Source organism: Megalobrama amblycephala, linkage group LG19 (genome assembly GCF_018812025.1).
Source record: "Megalobrama amblycephala isolate DHTTF-2021 linkage group LG19, ASM1881202v1, whole genome shotgun sequence".
NCBI lineage: Eukaryota > Metazoa > Chordata > Actinopteri > Cypriniformes > Xenocyprididae > Megalobrama > Megalobrama amblycephala.
The window spans coordinates 28,002,772-28,018,662 of record NC_063062.1 but is presented as its reverse complement, the minus strand read 5'-3'; the positions used below and the strand labels follow the sequence as shown (position 1 = coordinate 28,018,662).

Genomic DNA, 15,891 nt, shown 5'->3' with positions numbered 1-15,891 from the left:
CGGCTGAAATTATTTTTCTCCACAGGGTGCCTGGATGAACCTCGGAGGCACTCAGAAAAAATCCCATATCATTATTCCCATGGCATGCGTTTGGTTTATCTCATTCTGTATTACTTGGCATTAGGCCTCTGGAGCCTGATAAGGTTTCTTTTAGATCATTTTCCAAGGTTTGGTATGGATTTAATGCCTTTGAGAGGGATTTTGCCTGGAAAAGAGATACCTATTGTGATTGATCAGTTCAAGCGTGTTGTGTCTCTGGTGAATATCCAGTTCAAGATTCAGGGCATCGAGTTTCCTGGCATTGCTTTGGGACATATATTAAAGATATTTGGTCTTTAGTGCCAAAAACAGTGTATGTCTAATGTGTTGAAGCTTCTCTATTTAAAAAAAGATGAAGACAACAAATGGCCAGTGTCTTTACCATAAGAGACATATCATAAACAGATCACAATAGTTTTAATAAACTATACTTAATTGTCTCTTTCTGAGTTTGTTTTCTAATCTGTTTTTTGCTCTATTCATGCTTGGGTTTCATGGTTAGTTCTCAAGTATGTTAATTGCTTCTGTTCTCTTCAGTTCCCTATCTGTTTGTTACAATGGTTACACATTGATGTGAGTACTCATTTCAGGTGTGCATTAAGTTCCCTCATTTGGTGTATCTATTTATACTCTCTGTTTCTCCTTAGTCTTTGTTCTGTATTAGTCGTGTTTTATGCTGCCTTAACATGCTCTTGGAATTATCGTAAATACGAGTTTCCTAGGTAAAAAATTGCACATGAACAGCCTCTCATATCGAAACTTGAATGCGATAAGCTCGTAATCACGACTTTCAGTTGGTGGATTTAAATGAAAGTTTCCTTGATTTCTACACCTTCATCTTGCACCTTGAAACTACATTGCAGCATGACACAATAGATTATGTGCACATAAATGTTGGTGATCATGTTTGGACCACTACAAAGCAGTACCATTGCTATGCAGACGATGCGGTTTGCCTAGCACACCCCCCAGGAAAACAGTTGGCTAAAAGAATGTATTCCCAGGCTGGTGTCTGTAAATTTTACATATATTTGTTATTGAAACAAATTACTTTGTGATAAAGTTTTTACCTGAGGCTCACCCTCACTAGAACTAATCAAGATTCAAACAACATAATACTTCAGTTCTGTCAAACTGTTTGAAGGTATGTATTAATATCTCAACAATGAAAATGTAGTATGTTCATTACTACATCTGGGAAAATTAAAGTAATGTTTAAAGCATTCATTGTCACATCTTATCCCATGATGTAAAGATACAAACTCCATCTGACTAATCAAAATCAATAAAAAACTAAACTGCCTAATGTTAGCACCCACTCAGTGGATATAATAACTTAAAATCCTTTTGCAAATATATGTCACCACAGGCATTTTTTTTTTTTTTTTAATGAAACTCGTGTAAACTATTTTGGGTTAATTATCACCTGTACTCTAGTAAATATTTCCCTGGATTAACTTCCCAGGACACTGCGTTCTGTAAATCCTTTACATTATAACTTTATCTATTCCCATGTTTTCCCCCACAAAAAGAACAACAGTAGTTTTAGCTGCTGACATCAACATATTGTCAATGTCACTCCATCCTTCGGAACATTTGTTCAGACTCAAAATAAGGTCACTGTGGTCATTACGATGTAACCAGAGGTAGAAATTGCTGAAAATCACTGTGGGGAGCCTAGATGGGGAGGTTATTGTGGATGTGTGCAGTTGTTGCAAATATTTCTGGATTCCTTGAGACAGTTGAATGGGATCTGAAACCTCCTTACAAAGGACAAAAGAGAGAAAATAACCATAATACAATATGTAGCAGTGAACAGAACGGCTCCACAATGATGTACTCATACAGTATTTTCAAACTGAAAATCGAGGTTGCCTTTTTATAAGATATTGTCATGCTTTTTATAATATATTGACATGGATTTTTAAGTTTGCTCTTGTGAACTGATGGGTGGTGGGGACTTATCAAGTGGTTCTGCAATGGGGCCCCTATGATCTTATATGGGTCCCATTGTGCACTATGTACTCCTAGACTGAACGCTACACTCTTTTAAAAAAAAATCTGTTAAAAAATAGGGCACAATGTACTGTATTCATTTAGTAGAATTTTTTACAGGTTTTTATCTGTATTTTGAATTTTGCACTTGTGTTGTGTTTTAGGGTTAACGGAAATGTCCATAAAATTACCAGGTAATGAATAGGTAATGAGCTGCCTGTACTTTTTCCGTTATTTTACAGATTTATTTTATACAATGTACAGGTTTTTGCACATTTTAACAATTTTCTTCTAAACTAGAATTTGAAATGCAAATTTTGCCTGAGGCATATCATATGTCATGATGAACTGCATCTGCTTTAGATTCGCCCCATTACTTATTTTGTACTTTGGTTGTCATTTCAGCATTTCAGCTGTCATTTCAGTCAATGAATAGCTTTATACATTTTAATAAATGTTAAACAGAATTTAAAACAATCTCACTGTGAAATTACAGCAGTCTAGACAGCAGGATCAGAGTGACCTGGTCAAAACGGTGTGACAGTATGCCTAGAATCAAAGGACAAATAGAGGAGAGAGGGTACTGGGGCAGTAAAGCAGAGTTTATTTTAGCTGTGGCAGGGATTGTGATTGGTCTGGGTAATGTGTGGAGGTTTCCTTACCTCTGCTACAAGAATGGAGGAGGTATGGCAGCCTAAATACACAATTGTTGTTTGCTAATAATGTTGTTTTTTAATAATGTTATATTGTACTGTTGTGTTCTCAGGGGCGTTCCTGATACCCTACCTGGTGTTTGTTGTTACCTGTGGGGTGCCTCTGTTCCTGCTAGAGACGGCTATGGGACAGTACACACAGGAAGGGGGCATTACATGTTGGCATCGCCTCTGTCCACTGTCCACTATCAGTTTTTTAAATCATTTTATATGCATTCTTTGAGCAGGTGGGATTTGCACAGACAACCAGCACTCACATTTTCTAAAGTAGCCTAAATGTGAGGCGATGTACCAATCGAGTCAATATTATTATTATTATTATTATTATTATTACTGTATTATAAAAGGAGGTGAAATTTGGCACACTGATTGTATTTCTTTAAAGTGCATTTTTATATTGGTCTAATTGAAAATCATGGTTTCCAGTTAAAACCTTAAACAAATAAGAAAAAAATAAAAGAAACAATTTTTAAAAGAGTAGTTTCGCTTCACATCACTGTTAATATGCAGAATACATACTGGCTAGGTTTACTGACTGCAGAATTTATTGTGGGATTTATTTATTTTTCTGGTGTTTTTTTTTTTTTTGTCCATAACAGAAAATATATTTAAAAAATCCATCACAGTAAACAATTAAGGTCTTTTTAAAGAGAATATTGATTTAGTAACATATACTGAAAAAAAATGGAAAACACAGAATGCGATTTTGTCATTATACTTTATTTGATGTGTTTTGATTTTATTTTCAGGACTTTTAGAATGCTTATCGTTGTTTCCTTTGTTTCATTTTCCCACTCCTTGTTTGTTACTATGGTTATTGATTGAGTACTCCCACCTGTTCATGTTTAGTTTGTTATCCTTGTGTATTTAAAGGTGCGTTCACGCCATATCGTAATTACTGTACAGTGTGTAAGCTAGGAGTTTTCTGAAAGTTCCCTTGTTTACCACGTGGCCGCAGTACTACCTGACCACTGTACATTCATTAAGGCGTTGATAGTGGTGCCATAGAAACACTTAATTCCCAGTCCGAGGACGTGAACAGCTCTGAATATAACGTCACGTGTAACATCACATTATGGCAATTACGCGGTAGCGTGAATGCAGCATAGGTCCCTCCATTTGTCCCGTTTCTTGTCCAGTATTGTTTGTGCCTTGCATGCTGTTTTGTTGAGTTTGCCAGTATTGGATTACCTGAGTTTACTTTAATAAATACACTGCACTTTGATCGAGACTTTGCATCTTATCTTCTTCACTGGACTGAAAATTATTTGTGTTCTATACAACAATATTGTTTTTTTGTTTTTTTGTTTTTTTTTTTTGCTTTCAATTTATGTAATTCTCTATGTGCAATCTATTATACATATAAAATCACTTTGAGAGTACTTAATTTGGTTACTTTAAAATAACTTAATTCAGTGGGTCAATAACTTAATTGCTGGTGAAGTATCTGTTTGCTTTTGTCAGGTATTGGCTATGCAGGACAGCTGATAGTGCTGTACAGCTGCATGTATTACATCATCATTCCGGCCTGGGCATTTTTCTACCTAATCTCTTCTTTCAGCTCCCAACTGCCATGGGACAGCTGTGACAACACCTGGAACACAGGTGATAATTTGGAACAAAACTCACCTAAAGAAGTAACATCTGCCGAACGTATCTAAATATGCTGAACCAGGGGTTTGCAAACCATGTTTTCTTCTTCTCCTCCTTCTTTGTCTTAGATGATTGTGTAAATCTCGCTGCAAAGAATCTGACCCTAAACTGGACAACGCTGATTAATTCAACCTCTGCAGTTACTGAGTTCTGGAAGTAAATAAACTCACCATGATAACAATTGAAAATAATAAAATCAAATCTTGCAAGAACATTCCAAATTTTTAGCAAATTATTAAGCCATATTGTTGCTTTCTCTCATTAAATTTTACAGACACAGAGTGCTGGCTCTATCTGGAGGTATTGAGGAGGTTGGTAAAATCAACTGGGAGATTCTTCTGTGTCTCATTGCAATGTGGATCATATGTTATTTCTGTGTCTGGAAAGGAGTCAAATCTACAGGCAAGGTGTGCAAAAATATCATTGAAGAGAATTTTGTCTTTCCACAGTAAACATTTCTCAAAATGTCAAAATTCAATTAATCTTGGTCCTTGATTCTTCTGCATTTACAGTTTTTATATTAACTTATATTTATTATTATTATTATTATTATTATTAGTTTGCAAATGCGTGTAATTTTACCCTTTCTTGTTTGTGCCTGTACTGTAGGTAGTGTATTTCACAGCCACATTTCCTTATGTGATGCTACTGGTGTTGCTGATTCGTGGGTTGACTCTTCCTGGAGCTCTGCAGGGTGTTGTGTTTTACCTGTACCCTGAACCGGCTCGTCTCGCTGACCCACAGGTAACCCCACCATCTGCTCTTTCCTGGCATCAGGCTTAATAACCGTTTGTGGCGAGGGGGGCGTGGTTTAGCGGGGTCTGCAACAGGAGGGAGTGTCTGGGGATGTGCGGTGATTGAACGGGTTGAATGTAAATCATGAACACCTGTTTCTCGTTCCAGTAATTGGCGTGGAGACAGGATAAAACGCCAGGAGAAGCAGGAGCGTGTGAGAGAGAGAGGGACTGCTGACAGTCGGACTGAGTGAGCTGTGCTCGTTTCGTGGAGTGAAGCCCGTCCTTGGATGTGGAATTATTGAGTGTGCGTTGCACCGTCTTTTTGTTTATGTGTTTGATATTTTTCTCTGGTGAGAATAAAGACTGTCAGCAGCCCAAAGCCGATCCCTGTCCTCTTCCTTCCTTCGATACAAGAACTTCTATTACACTGGTGCCGAAACCCGGGAAGGAAGACGGAAGCCGCCGCCATGCAGGCAACCTCCGCCGCGGGAACGCCGTTTGCGGACATCATCTCATCCCTCGCGGCCCTTCATCAAGAACAACATCGGGCCCTGCTAGATCTCAGGAACGATCAGGAGCGCCGCTTCGAGGCGATCGTACAGGGCCAACAGGAGGACCGCGAGAGGTTCCGGAGCTGGATAGACCGGGAGGTTCCCGCGGAGACCAGCGTGGCAGCTGCTGGATCCTTCCAGCTGCCACTACAGAAGATGGGCCCGCAAGACGACCCGGAGGCCTTCCTGGACCTGTTTGAGAAGTCGGCTGAGGTGTCAGGTTGGCCCCGGGACCAGTGGCCCATGCGGCTCGTCCCGCTGCTTTCGGGCGAGTCGCAGGTGGCAGCACAGCAGCTGCCCATCCAGAACCTCCTGGTCTTCAACGACCTCAAGAGGGCCATCCTACAGCGGGTCGGCCGCTCCCCCGAGCAGCATCGTCAGCGTTTCCGGTCTCTGGAGCTGGGGGAGGCGGGCCGGCCCTTCGTGTTGGCCCAACAGCTCCGGGACTCGTGCCGCAAATGGCTGATGGCCGACGGAGGCGACGTGGAGCAGATGATCGATCGTGTGGTGCTGGAACAGTTCACCACTCGGCTCCCGAAGAAGACCGCCGAGTGGGTCCAGTGCCACCGGCCCACGTCGCTGGATTCGGCCATCCAATTGGCGGAGGACCACCTGGTGGCGTGCCCAGGGGTCGGCGAACCCCTGCCATCTGTCTCTCTCTCTCCCTCTCTTCCTCCCCTCTCTCTCTCCAGACCTGTACCTCTACCTAGGTCCCGTCCGCCCGGCCCGCCTCGTGTTCCGCCCCGGGGGCGGGGTGGAACGGATCATCGGCCGTTCGTGGCGCCGAGAGGCCCGCCCAGGGGGGCGGGACTGGCCACCGCCGGGCTGGACCCCGCGCCTGCTTCTCCCCTCTCTCCACGCCAATCATTCGGCCCGTTCTCCGCCACTGGAGCGGCGGGCAGGTCTGGGCCGGCCTGTTGGCGTTGCGGGGACCCGGATCATTTCATAGACCGGTGTCCAGTGATGGAGGTGGGGACATTGATCCGGGTCCCGGACGATCTGCAGGTCGCCCCCGGTCAAGCTGGTCAGTACCAGATACCAGTGAGTATCAAGGGGGGTACATATCAGGCTTTGGTGGACTCGGGTTGTAACCAAACCTCCGTGCATCAAAGCCTGATTTCATCCGGGGCATTGGATACAGGCCGCGTGGTTAAGGTACGGTGTGTGCACGGGGATATCGCGAGTTATCCGTTGGTGTCAGTCGGGATTCTATTTAGGGGTCAAAAGCATAGTGTGGAGGTGGCAGTTAATCCGCACCTCCGGCACCCGATAATTTTGGGGACGAATTGGCCCGCATTTAATAAATTATTGGGACATTTATGCTCGGGTGCCTCTTGGAGTAAATGTACGCGGGGAAGGGAAGTGCGAGTGCAGGCGGGGGAGACTGACCGGGGACCAGTGGTGACTGCCTCAGGGGAACAGAGCGGGATCGGGAGACTGATTCTCTCGGACCGTGATGATTTTCCCCTGGAGCAGTCTCACGATGACACGCTGAAAAATGCGTTTGAGAGGGTCAGTACGATTGACGGTCAGCCTCTCCAGCCTGGACGACCACTAACTTATCCCTATTTTGCGATTATTAAAGATAGGTTGTATCGAGTGACCCAAGACACTCAATCAAAAGAAGATACAACCCAGTTGTTAGTACCAAAGAGCCACAGGGAAATGCTTTTCCATGCGGCTCACTCTAACCCAATGGCTGGACACCTAGGACAAACAGCGACACTAAATCGCCTCATGACCCGATTCTTTTGGCCGGGCATTCACGAGAACGTGCGCAGGTGGTGCGCGTCTTGTCGTGAATGTCAGCTGGTAAATCCTCCGGCCACTCCAAAAGCGCCTTTGCGCCCCCTTCCATTAATGCAGGTCCCCTTCGAACGAATTGGCATGGACCTCATCGGGCCATTAGAGCGATCAGCGAGAGGGCATCGTTTTGCATTGGTCATTGTGGATTATGCAACACGATATCCAGAAGCAGTGGCTCTCCGCAACATTTCCGCTAAGAGTGTTGCGGACGCCCTCTTCAGTTTAATCTCCCGAGTGGGGATTCCGAAAGAAATCCTCACTGATCAAGGCACGGCGTTTATGTCACGTACGCTACGCGAACTGTACGAATTGTTGGGCATTAAATCGATTCGAACCAGCGTCTTTCACCCACAAACGGACGGGCTGGTCGAACGTTTTAATCGCACGCTTAAATCCATGATTCGTAAGTTCGTTCAAGAAGACGCCAAAAATTGGGATAAATGGTTGGAACCCCTGTTGTTCGCTGTGCGAGAGGTCCCGCAAGCCTCCACGGGGTTTTCCCCCTTCGAGCTTCTCTTTGGGCGCCACCCCCGCGGGGTGTTGGATGTCCTAAGAGAGTCTTGGGAGGACGGACCGTCTCAATCGAAAAATGAAATTCAGTATGTGCTGGACTTGAGAACAAAACTCCACACTTTGGGGCGGCTATCTATGGAGAATTTGTTACAAGCCCAGGACAGACAGTGCCGGTTGTATAACAGGGGAACTAATCTGCGTAAATTTGCACCGGGAGAGAAAGTGCTCGTATTACTCCCCACATCAAGCTCAAAATTACTGGCGAAGTGGCAAGGACCATTTGAGGTCACACGGCGAGTTGGTGATCTCGATTATGAAGTAATACGGTCCGATAGGAGAGGGGCACGTCAAATTTATCACCTCAACCTCCTGAAAAAGTGGAGTGAGGCGGAATCAGTGATGCTGGCGACGGTGATTAGCGGGGAGGATGATCTCGGGCCAGAGGCGAATGTAAAAAAACAATCCCTCGCTCTGGCCCCGGGGGGAGATCACCTTTCGCCCTCACAGCTCACTGATGTTTCCAAATTACAGGCTGAATTTGCCGACGTGTTCTCTCCCCTACCGGGCCGTACTGACCTCATTCAGCACCACATCGAGACAGAGCCGGGCGTGGTGATTCGCAGCCGGCCGTATAGGTTACCTGAACACAAAAAAAAAGTAGTTCAGGCAGAATTAGAGGCAATGCTTGAAATGGGGGTAATAGAGGAATCCAGCAGTAACTGGGCGAGCCCGATAGTTTTGGTCCCCAAAACAGACGGCTCAGTGCGGTTCTGTGTGGATTATCGCAAGGTGAATGCAGTGTCGAAATTCGACGCGTATCCAATGCCGCGTGTGGACGAATTGCTTGACCGGCTCGGTACAGCTCGCTTTTATTCGACACTGGACTTAACAAAAGGGTATTGGCAGATCCCCTTGTCTCCATTATCCAAAGAAAAGACCTGCTTTCACGACGCCGTTTGGATTACACCAATTCGTGACCCTTCCGTTCGGGCTGTTCGGGGCACCGGCGACCTTTCAGCGACTCATGGACAAGATCTTACGGCCCCATGCTGCGTATGCGGCTGCCTATCTGGATGACATTATTATTTTTAGTAATGATTGGCAGCGGCATATGCAGCATTTGAGGGCTGTCCTGAGATCGCTGAGAGGGGCTGGGCTCACGGCCAACCCGAAGAAGTGCGCAATTGGGCGCGTGGAAGTAAGGTATCTGGGCTTCCACTTGGGATATGGACAGGTGCGTCCCCAAATTGATAAGACAGCAGCGGTTGCAACCTGTCCGCGTCCCAAGACCAAAAAGGAGGTAAGACAGTTCCTCGGGCTGGCGGGATATTACAGAAGGTTTGTTCCTAATTATTCGGACCTCACCAGCCCGTTGACTGATCTGACTAAAAAGGATGCACCAGATACGGTCCAGTGGACGGAGCTGTGCCAGCAGGCCTTCACCCAGGTGAAGGCTGCTTTATGTGGCGGGCCGTTACTTCATTCCCCTGATTTCTCTCTCCCCTTTTTGTTGCAGACAGACGCGTCGGACAGAGGGCTGGGTGCGGTCCTGTCCCAGGAGATAGAGGGTGAGGAGCGGCCGGTGCTGTACATTAGCCGCAAGCTCTCTAAGAGAGAGGCTAAGTACAGCACCGTGGAGAAAGAGTGTTTAGCCATCAGGTGGGCCGTCCTCACCCTCCGCTATTATCTCCTGGGGCGGGAATTCACCCTCTGTTCGGACCATGCCCCTCTGCAGTGGCTCCACCGCATGAAGGACACCAACGCGCGGATCACTCGTTGGTATCTTGCTTTACAGCCTTTTAAATTCAAAGTGATCCACAGGCCGGGTGTTCAGATGGCTGTGGCCCGACTTCCTCTCCAGAAATGGGGGGGGGGGGGGCTGCAGGCCGGACGGCTCCCCGGCCTGAGTCGGGCGGTGGGGGTATGTGGCGAGGGGGGCGTGGTTTAGCGGGGTCTGCAACAGGAGGGAGTGTCTGGGGATGTGCGGTGATTGAACGGGTTGAATGTAAATCACGAACACCTGTTTCTCGTTCCAGTAATTGGCGTGGAGACAGGATAAAACGCCAGGAGAAGCAGGAGCGTGTGAGAGAGAGAGGGACTGCTGACAGTCGGACTGAGTGAGCTGTGCTCGTTTCGTGGAGTGAAGCCCGTCCTTGGATGTGGAATTATTGAGTGTGCGTTGCACCGTCTTTTTGTTTATGTGTTTGATATTTTTCTCTGGTGAGAATAAAGACTGTCAGCAGCCCAAAGCCGATCCCTGTCCTCTTCCTTCCTTCGATACAAGAACTTCTATTACACCGTTATACAAAGACTAGTTCAGTTGATATTACTGTATAAATAAATGTTTTTGCATAGTATTTTTAATTACATTCACAACCAGTAAAAAGTTTAGAAAGTTTTTATTTTCTTGTTAAAAGTAGCAAAACAAAATTGAAATTTTGCGGACATCAAACTAGCATTAATATTACAATTCTTGAGCCCTTTCCCAAGTCCTCACTTCTAATGTGTTGTGCATTTAGGTTTGGATGGAAGCAGGAGCTCAGATCTTTTTCTCCTATGCTTTAGGAACAGCCTCTCTTACTGTATTAGGCAGCTACAATAAATATAACAACAACTGCTACAGGTTAGTTCAGTATTATTAAAAAAATATGATATTTTTTCAGTATTTTTTTTTTTTTTCTTTTCAAGATTCTCTTGAACTATACTGTACGTATACTGCTGCCTTTGTTTAAGTGCTTTTTCAAAGGTATTCTTACTTTAGGGTATGGGGTGTCTAAGTCACATTAACTAATCAGTGATGTACCTCAGGGTTCGGTGTTTGGCCCCCTCCTCTTCTCTCTTCTACATAGCATATAATTTAGGCACACTGATTTGCGTACCAAGGACTTGTATAATATATGTTTTCCCTATCAGGGACAGCTTATGGCTTTGCCTTCTGAACAGTGGCACCAGTGTTGTAGCTGGCTTTGCTGTCTTCTCAGTCCTGGGCTTCATGGCTCAAAAGCAGGGTGTCCCCATTGAGGAGGTGGCAGAATCAGGTACTGCAACAAAAGCTTCAGAACAGTAAATACTCAAGAAAAGATTCTCTCTATTTCTTTTTTTCAGGTCCAGGACTAGCATTCATAGCTTATCCACAGGCAGTAGCTATGATGCCTTTCCCTCAGTTGTGGGCTGTTTGTTTCTTTATCATGATTATTTTGCTGGGACTAGATACACAGGTGAGCTACAACTCAAACCTAAATTCTTAATCAAGAGCCATGTTTAAGGGGTATACTGACTTCTTAAGTTGGGAAGCTGCTAAGTAGATGTAATATACAATTTAAATCTCATCTAATACACTTGAAAGTGTTTTACAATTCTAATACACTTGTGTTCTGCATCCCACAAAGTTTGTTGCGATGGAAGTTTTCATGACATCAGTGATGGACCTGTACCCTATGGTACTGCGCAAAGCTGGACGTCGAGAAATATTGCTTCTACTTTTCTGTCTTGTTTGCTTCTTCAGCCAACTTGTCATGGTTACAGAGGTTTGTGTTTGTATAACTTGCTACACCAGTGGCGAGGCTACAGAAGGGCCAGGGCGGCACTGGCCCACCCAGATTGATAGCTGGCCCACCCAATCAAAGGTGCCAGAATATTTCGTTTTATTTTCAGACACTACTTTGGTCTGGAAATAGTCATCTGTTGTGAATGCCTATACATAATTTGAAACATTTATTATTAAAAATACAGTTGAGACAGCAGCTGTCGTTTCTTGCTTGAGCCGACTAAAAACACAGTGAGAAACACCATGAGATAGGAGAGACTCGGACATTGCAGTACTGAACACTTGAACGGTCCATGCATGTGGATTTGGATAAAAGAGTTAATCGATTTGATGCCGTGCCCGAACGCCGTTTATTCATTCACAGTGGTTTATAGCGGATGGGCATGCATGGCTATTCAATTATTTTTCTTATTATCATGCTACTTTTATTATTAAATTAATATTGCAATTCATTTGCCCCGCGATATCATAGCGCATCACCACATAACTGACGCGCTGCGAGTACAATAAAATATTAGTTAGATAGCTTACTCCTCATTTAAAGAACAACTTGTTTAACACGAAATACTTCTCGATTCATGAAAAATACCTTTTTTCTCACTATATGGGCCACAAGAGAAATATTAAGAAAATAAATTAGATTAATCTCTCAATGTCTCAAAGAGAATATGCGCCGTTATTGCAGCGTCGGATGCCAAAAGCTCAGTCAGTTTTTACTTTCAATTTCTGTAGTGAATAATTGACTGGAGTTTGAGACTACTCCTTCACCCGTATAACTCTCACGCAAAGTTTGTGTGATATCAACTGGCTCGCCTTCATGGTTTAAAATGGAAATATTTTCAATATTGCGACATGGTAATTTTCATTATCACCAGTTGCTCGCAAAATAATAGACACTGTTTCACATATCGTCCACGTCTCCCATGATAATAAAATTAAGTGAATTATTAAATGAGTAAATAAACGAGCAAACTTAAATCTTTTTGCTTAAAATTTCTGTGAATTATTTGCTGCAAAAAATAAATAAAATAAATAATATTAAAATAATAATAATAATAATAACCCCCCCCCCCATATATATATATATATATATATATATATATATATACTGTATATATATATATATATATATATATATATATATATATATATTAGACAAAAAAATAGAGGTCCACCCTATTTCGCCAAGGTCCACCCACTTGAAGATTTCTGGCCTCGCCACTGTGCTACACACTATCATACCTTTAACATTCTATGCTGTATACTCTTACAAGCTACTACTTTTGAAAATAGTGGCCAGTATACAGCGCATATTGTGCAGTATGCATTCCAGTCCTTTGTGTTGACTTCCACATGTTTGTTCTGTTTGAGTTGTAATTCTGCATTGTGACCTATAGGGGGGGATGTATGTATTCCAGTTGTTTGACTACTATGCTTGCAGTGGAGCCTGTCTACTTTTCCTCTGTGTGTTTGAGTCTTTGGCCATGGGTTGGGTTTTTGGTGAGTTGCACAGAAGCTACAGAAACTAAGGGTTGTATATAAAATATATATATATATATATACCTAGTCTACTATGGGATTTATGCATGTCTATTCATGTAGCTGCATATCTTACATGCTCACAACATTGTTTATATATGCAGCAGCTTGGGTAGCAGATCTAGTCTGCCAAGACCAAATACAGTACATTAACACTGCCATACGTATTAACATGCCAAAGCTACTCTGAGAGTTCAAGTCATGATTGAAATAGTATTATACTAAACACCAGTAACTAAGTGTAAAATGTTGTAAAAATCTGTCAAACCTTGTTTCTGGCTGTGTGTAGCACTGCCACTCTGCATAGCTTTCTGAAGGATTCTAACATTAAAGGGTTAGAAAACTCTGTCATTAATTACTGACCCTCATGTCGTTCTACACCCGTAAGACCTTCATTCATATTCGGAACACAAATTAAGATATTTTTGATGAAATCCTTTAGCTCTCTGACTCCTCAATAGACAGCAATTTAACCACCACTTTCAAGGTCCAGAAAGACATTGTTGAAATAGTCGATGTGACTGCAGTGGTTCAACATTAATTTCATGAAGCGACGAGTAAACTTTTTGTGTGCAAAAACAGAACAAAAAAAATAACACATTTATTCAACAATATCTTCTCTTCTGTGTCATTACATCCAGCGCTTCCAGGTTCTATGTAAGAACGCCGACTCAATATTGGCAGACGCTATTTTAACAATGTCTTTAGTACCTTTCTGAACCATGAAAGTGGTGGTTAAATTACTGTTTATTGAGGAGTCAGAGAGCTCTCGAATTTCATTACATTTATCTTTGTGTTCTGAGTCATTTGTGTGTGAAACAACATGAGGGTGAGTAATTAATGACATAATTTTCATTTGTGGGTGAACTAACCCTTTAAGAAATGAGAAACAGAAGTTTTATTGTCAGGGTCCCTGATCATTTTTGAAAATGATCATAAGAAACTAAATTATGAATTAATTACATTTTTACTTTAAATTAAATAAATATGATTTATGATATGAGACAGCGATGACAGTTTCTGAAACCGCAATAGACAACAATGACAGAATCTAAAAGCCAGTGATGCTCAATTCTTCCCTAACACCACAGGGGCTGAGAGAATGTTTGACGTCATTGAAGACATGACAGACTCACGACCCAATTACATGTTCATGCTGTGCTGGAAATACCTGACTCCTCTCGTGTCCCTGGTGTGTGTCTCTGCATTTCATTTATCTCTTTGAGCTTCATTTATTTTTAAAATTTTAAAAAGCCAACAAATCTCTCAGATCATTATTTACTGTAGTTGTAGATCCTTGGCTAAAGCCATTTCTCACATTCTTCTGATTTCATTCTCCTTTTTCTTTTCCATCCATTCTTCACAACTTCTCTTTCTCTTCTGTCCATTTTCAGGTGTCATTTGTCTGTTCAATGGTGAAGTACAAGCCTCTCACTTTTAACCGCTGGTATGTGTACCCGGACTGGGCGTACGCACTAGGCTGGTTACTGGCCCTGTCTTCCATTCTGCTGGTGCCTGGATGGGCACTGATTCGAATGTTTACTGAGAAAGGAAGCCTAAAACAGGTGAGATTAAACGTGATCAAGAGATGAACAAGCCGCTGAGATATCATCAGGGCAGGGATTTGTGTTTTTATTATTAACCAAAGCTAAACTGTATAACTGACCAAGAGTATATCAACTAACAGATTAATGTTGTTTCACTGTCTGTCTCGACAGCGTTGGCATCACCTGTGCAGTCCTGACACAAACCTCCCTTTTATCTGTAAGCAAGCTGACACACAAGAAAAGACCTTCATCACAGAGATGGAAGACTTAGTCAGGAGCAACACAAACTAAAAGATGCTCAGCCTTGCTATTTATTTCAGTTTGTTTTTAGTAATCTTTGTATTTTAATCAAATATTCATGTCTTTGACGAAAGCACACAAGGGTGCCTGAATTTCAAAATGTATGTCACTGAAACGTTCTTGTGCTTTCACATGCCTGATACATGCCAGACTTATGTGTTCCTGCAATAGGTTGTTTGCACATGATGTCACGGGGTGGAAATGCAGATGGAGGGCAGGAAGTGATTTTCTACATAGGGAAGCATGAAATGCCTATGTTACTGAATTTCATGCTTAACCAGAATCACGTCATTGCAAGCAAGCTATTGAGTGTAAAATTGGTGTGCTGACCTTTGTATTGCAGTTAGTTTGCACACGTTGTGGTTTGTGTGTGCTCTGGTGTCAAAACAGTGTTGTAGTTCTTTTGCTATCAGGTAGTGATTTTTCTTTTCTTTCTTACATTGATTCGGTATTAAAAGGTATCGTATCTATCTTATATTAACTATTTTTATGTTATAGGAAGCTGTAGGGAGAGGTTGCTACTTTTTCTTTTCTAATACGTTCATCCAATGTGTTTGGTTATTCAGGGAGTGGAGGGAAGCTTATGCTGTTTTTCTTTCTTTTACCTGTATAGGTCATTTAGTAAATTAATCAGCTATTCATGTCCTTGATTGAAGATTAACCGCTTCCATTTTCTTTGTTTAACTAAAATAAATAACTTTAACTTGCATCATCAAGTGGTTGACTCACATTTCTGGGGCAGAGGACTGAAGGGAATCCTCCACATTTATGTTTCTCCTTTTTAATTTAATTTAATCCTGTCACCTTCTCTCAACCCTAGACTGGAAAAGCTTGTATCAATGAAAATGCACATTTTTCATATTAAAGATAACTTGAATTATGTGTGCTCAATACATTTTTTCTTTTAAGGTTTCTGTGAAAATATATATAAAAAAATATTTAAAATGTCAC

At 42.5% G+C, this 15,891-nt stretch overlaps 1 protein-coding gene across 2 annotated transcripts; it reads left to right on the top strand.

Annotated features, from left to right (window-relative positions):
- The first annotated feature begins 2,375 nt into the window (after positions 1 to 2,375).
- On the top strand, positions 2,376 to 15,784 carry LOC125254344 (sodium- and chloride-dependent GABA transporter 2-like). 2 transcript variants are annotated; one of them, XM_048168932.1, is made up of 14 exons: positions 2,376 to 2,718; positions 2,801 to 2,927; positions 4,192 to 4,352; positions 4,469 to 4,556; positions 4,675 to 4,807; positions 5,010 to 5,144; positions 10,527 to 10,630; positions 10,921 to 11,045; positions 11,113 to 11,225; positions 11,397 to 11,534; positions 12,952 to 13,054; positions 14,185 to 14,285; positions 14,488 to 14,658; positions 14,812 to 15,784. In XM_048168932.1, exons 1-14 carry the CDS (start codon positions 2,580 to 2,582, stop codon positions 14,929 to 14,931), a joined length of 1,758 nt encoding a protein of 585 aa, XP_048024889.1. In that variant the 5' UTR covers positions 2,376 to 2,579; the 3' UTR covers positions 14,932 to 15,784. The 2 variants fall into 2 exon arrangements, with proteins under 2 accessions (XP_048024889.1, XP_048024888.1); XM_048168931.1 differs by lacking the exons at positions 2,376 to 2,718; positions 2,801 to 2,927 and having other exon boundaries at positions 2,979 to 4,352; positions 12,973 to 13,054.
- The last annotated feature ends 107 nt before the right edge of the window (positions 15,785 to 15,891 follow it).

Bases quoted from the DNA above. Each gene is read 5' to 3' on its own strand.
- LOC125254344 (XM_048168932.1), top strand. From the start codon at position 2,580: ATGCCTAGAATCAAAGGACAAATAGAGGAGAGAGGGTACTGGGGCAGT. The intron at 11,226-11,396 runs GTGAGCTACAAC...CATCCCACAAAG, and splicing joins TGCTGGGACTAGATACACAG to TTTGTTGCGATGGAAGTTTT. The intron at 11,535-12,951 runs GTTTGTGTTTGT...TGTGACCTATAG, and splicing joins AACTTGTCATGGTTACAGAG to GGGGGGATGTATGTATTCCA.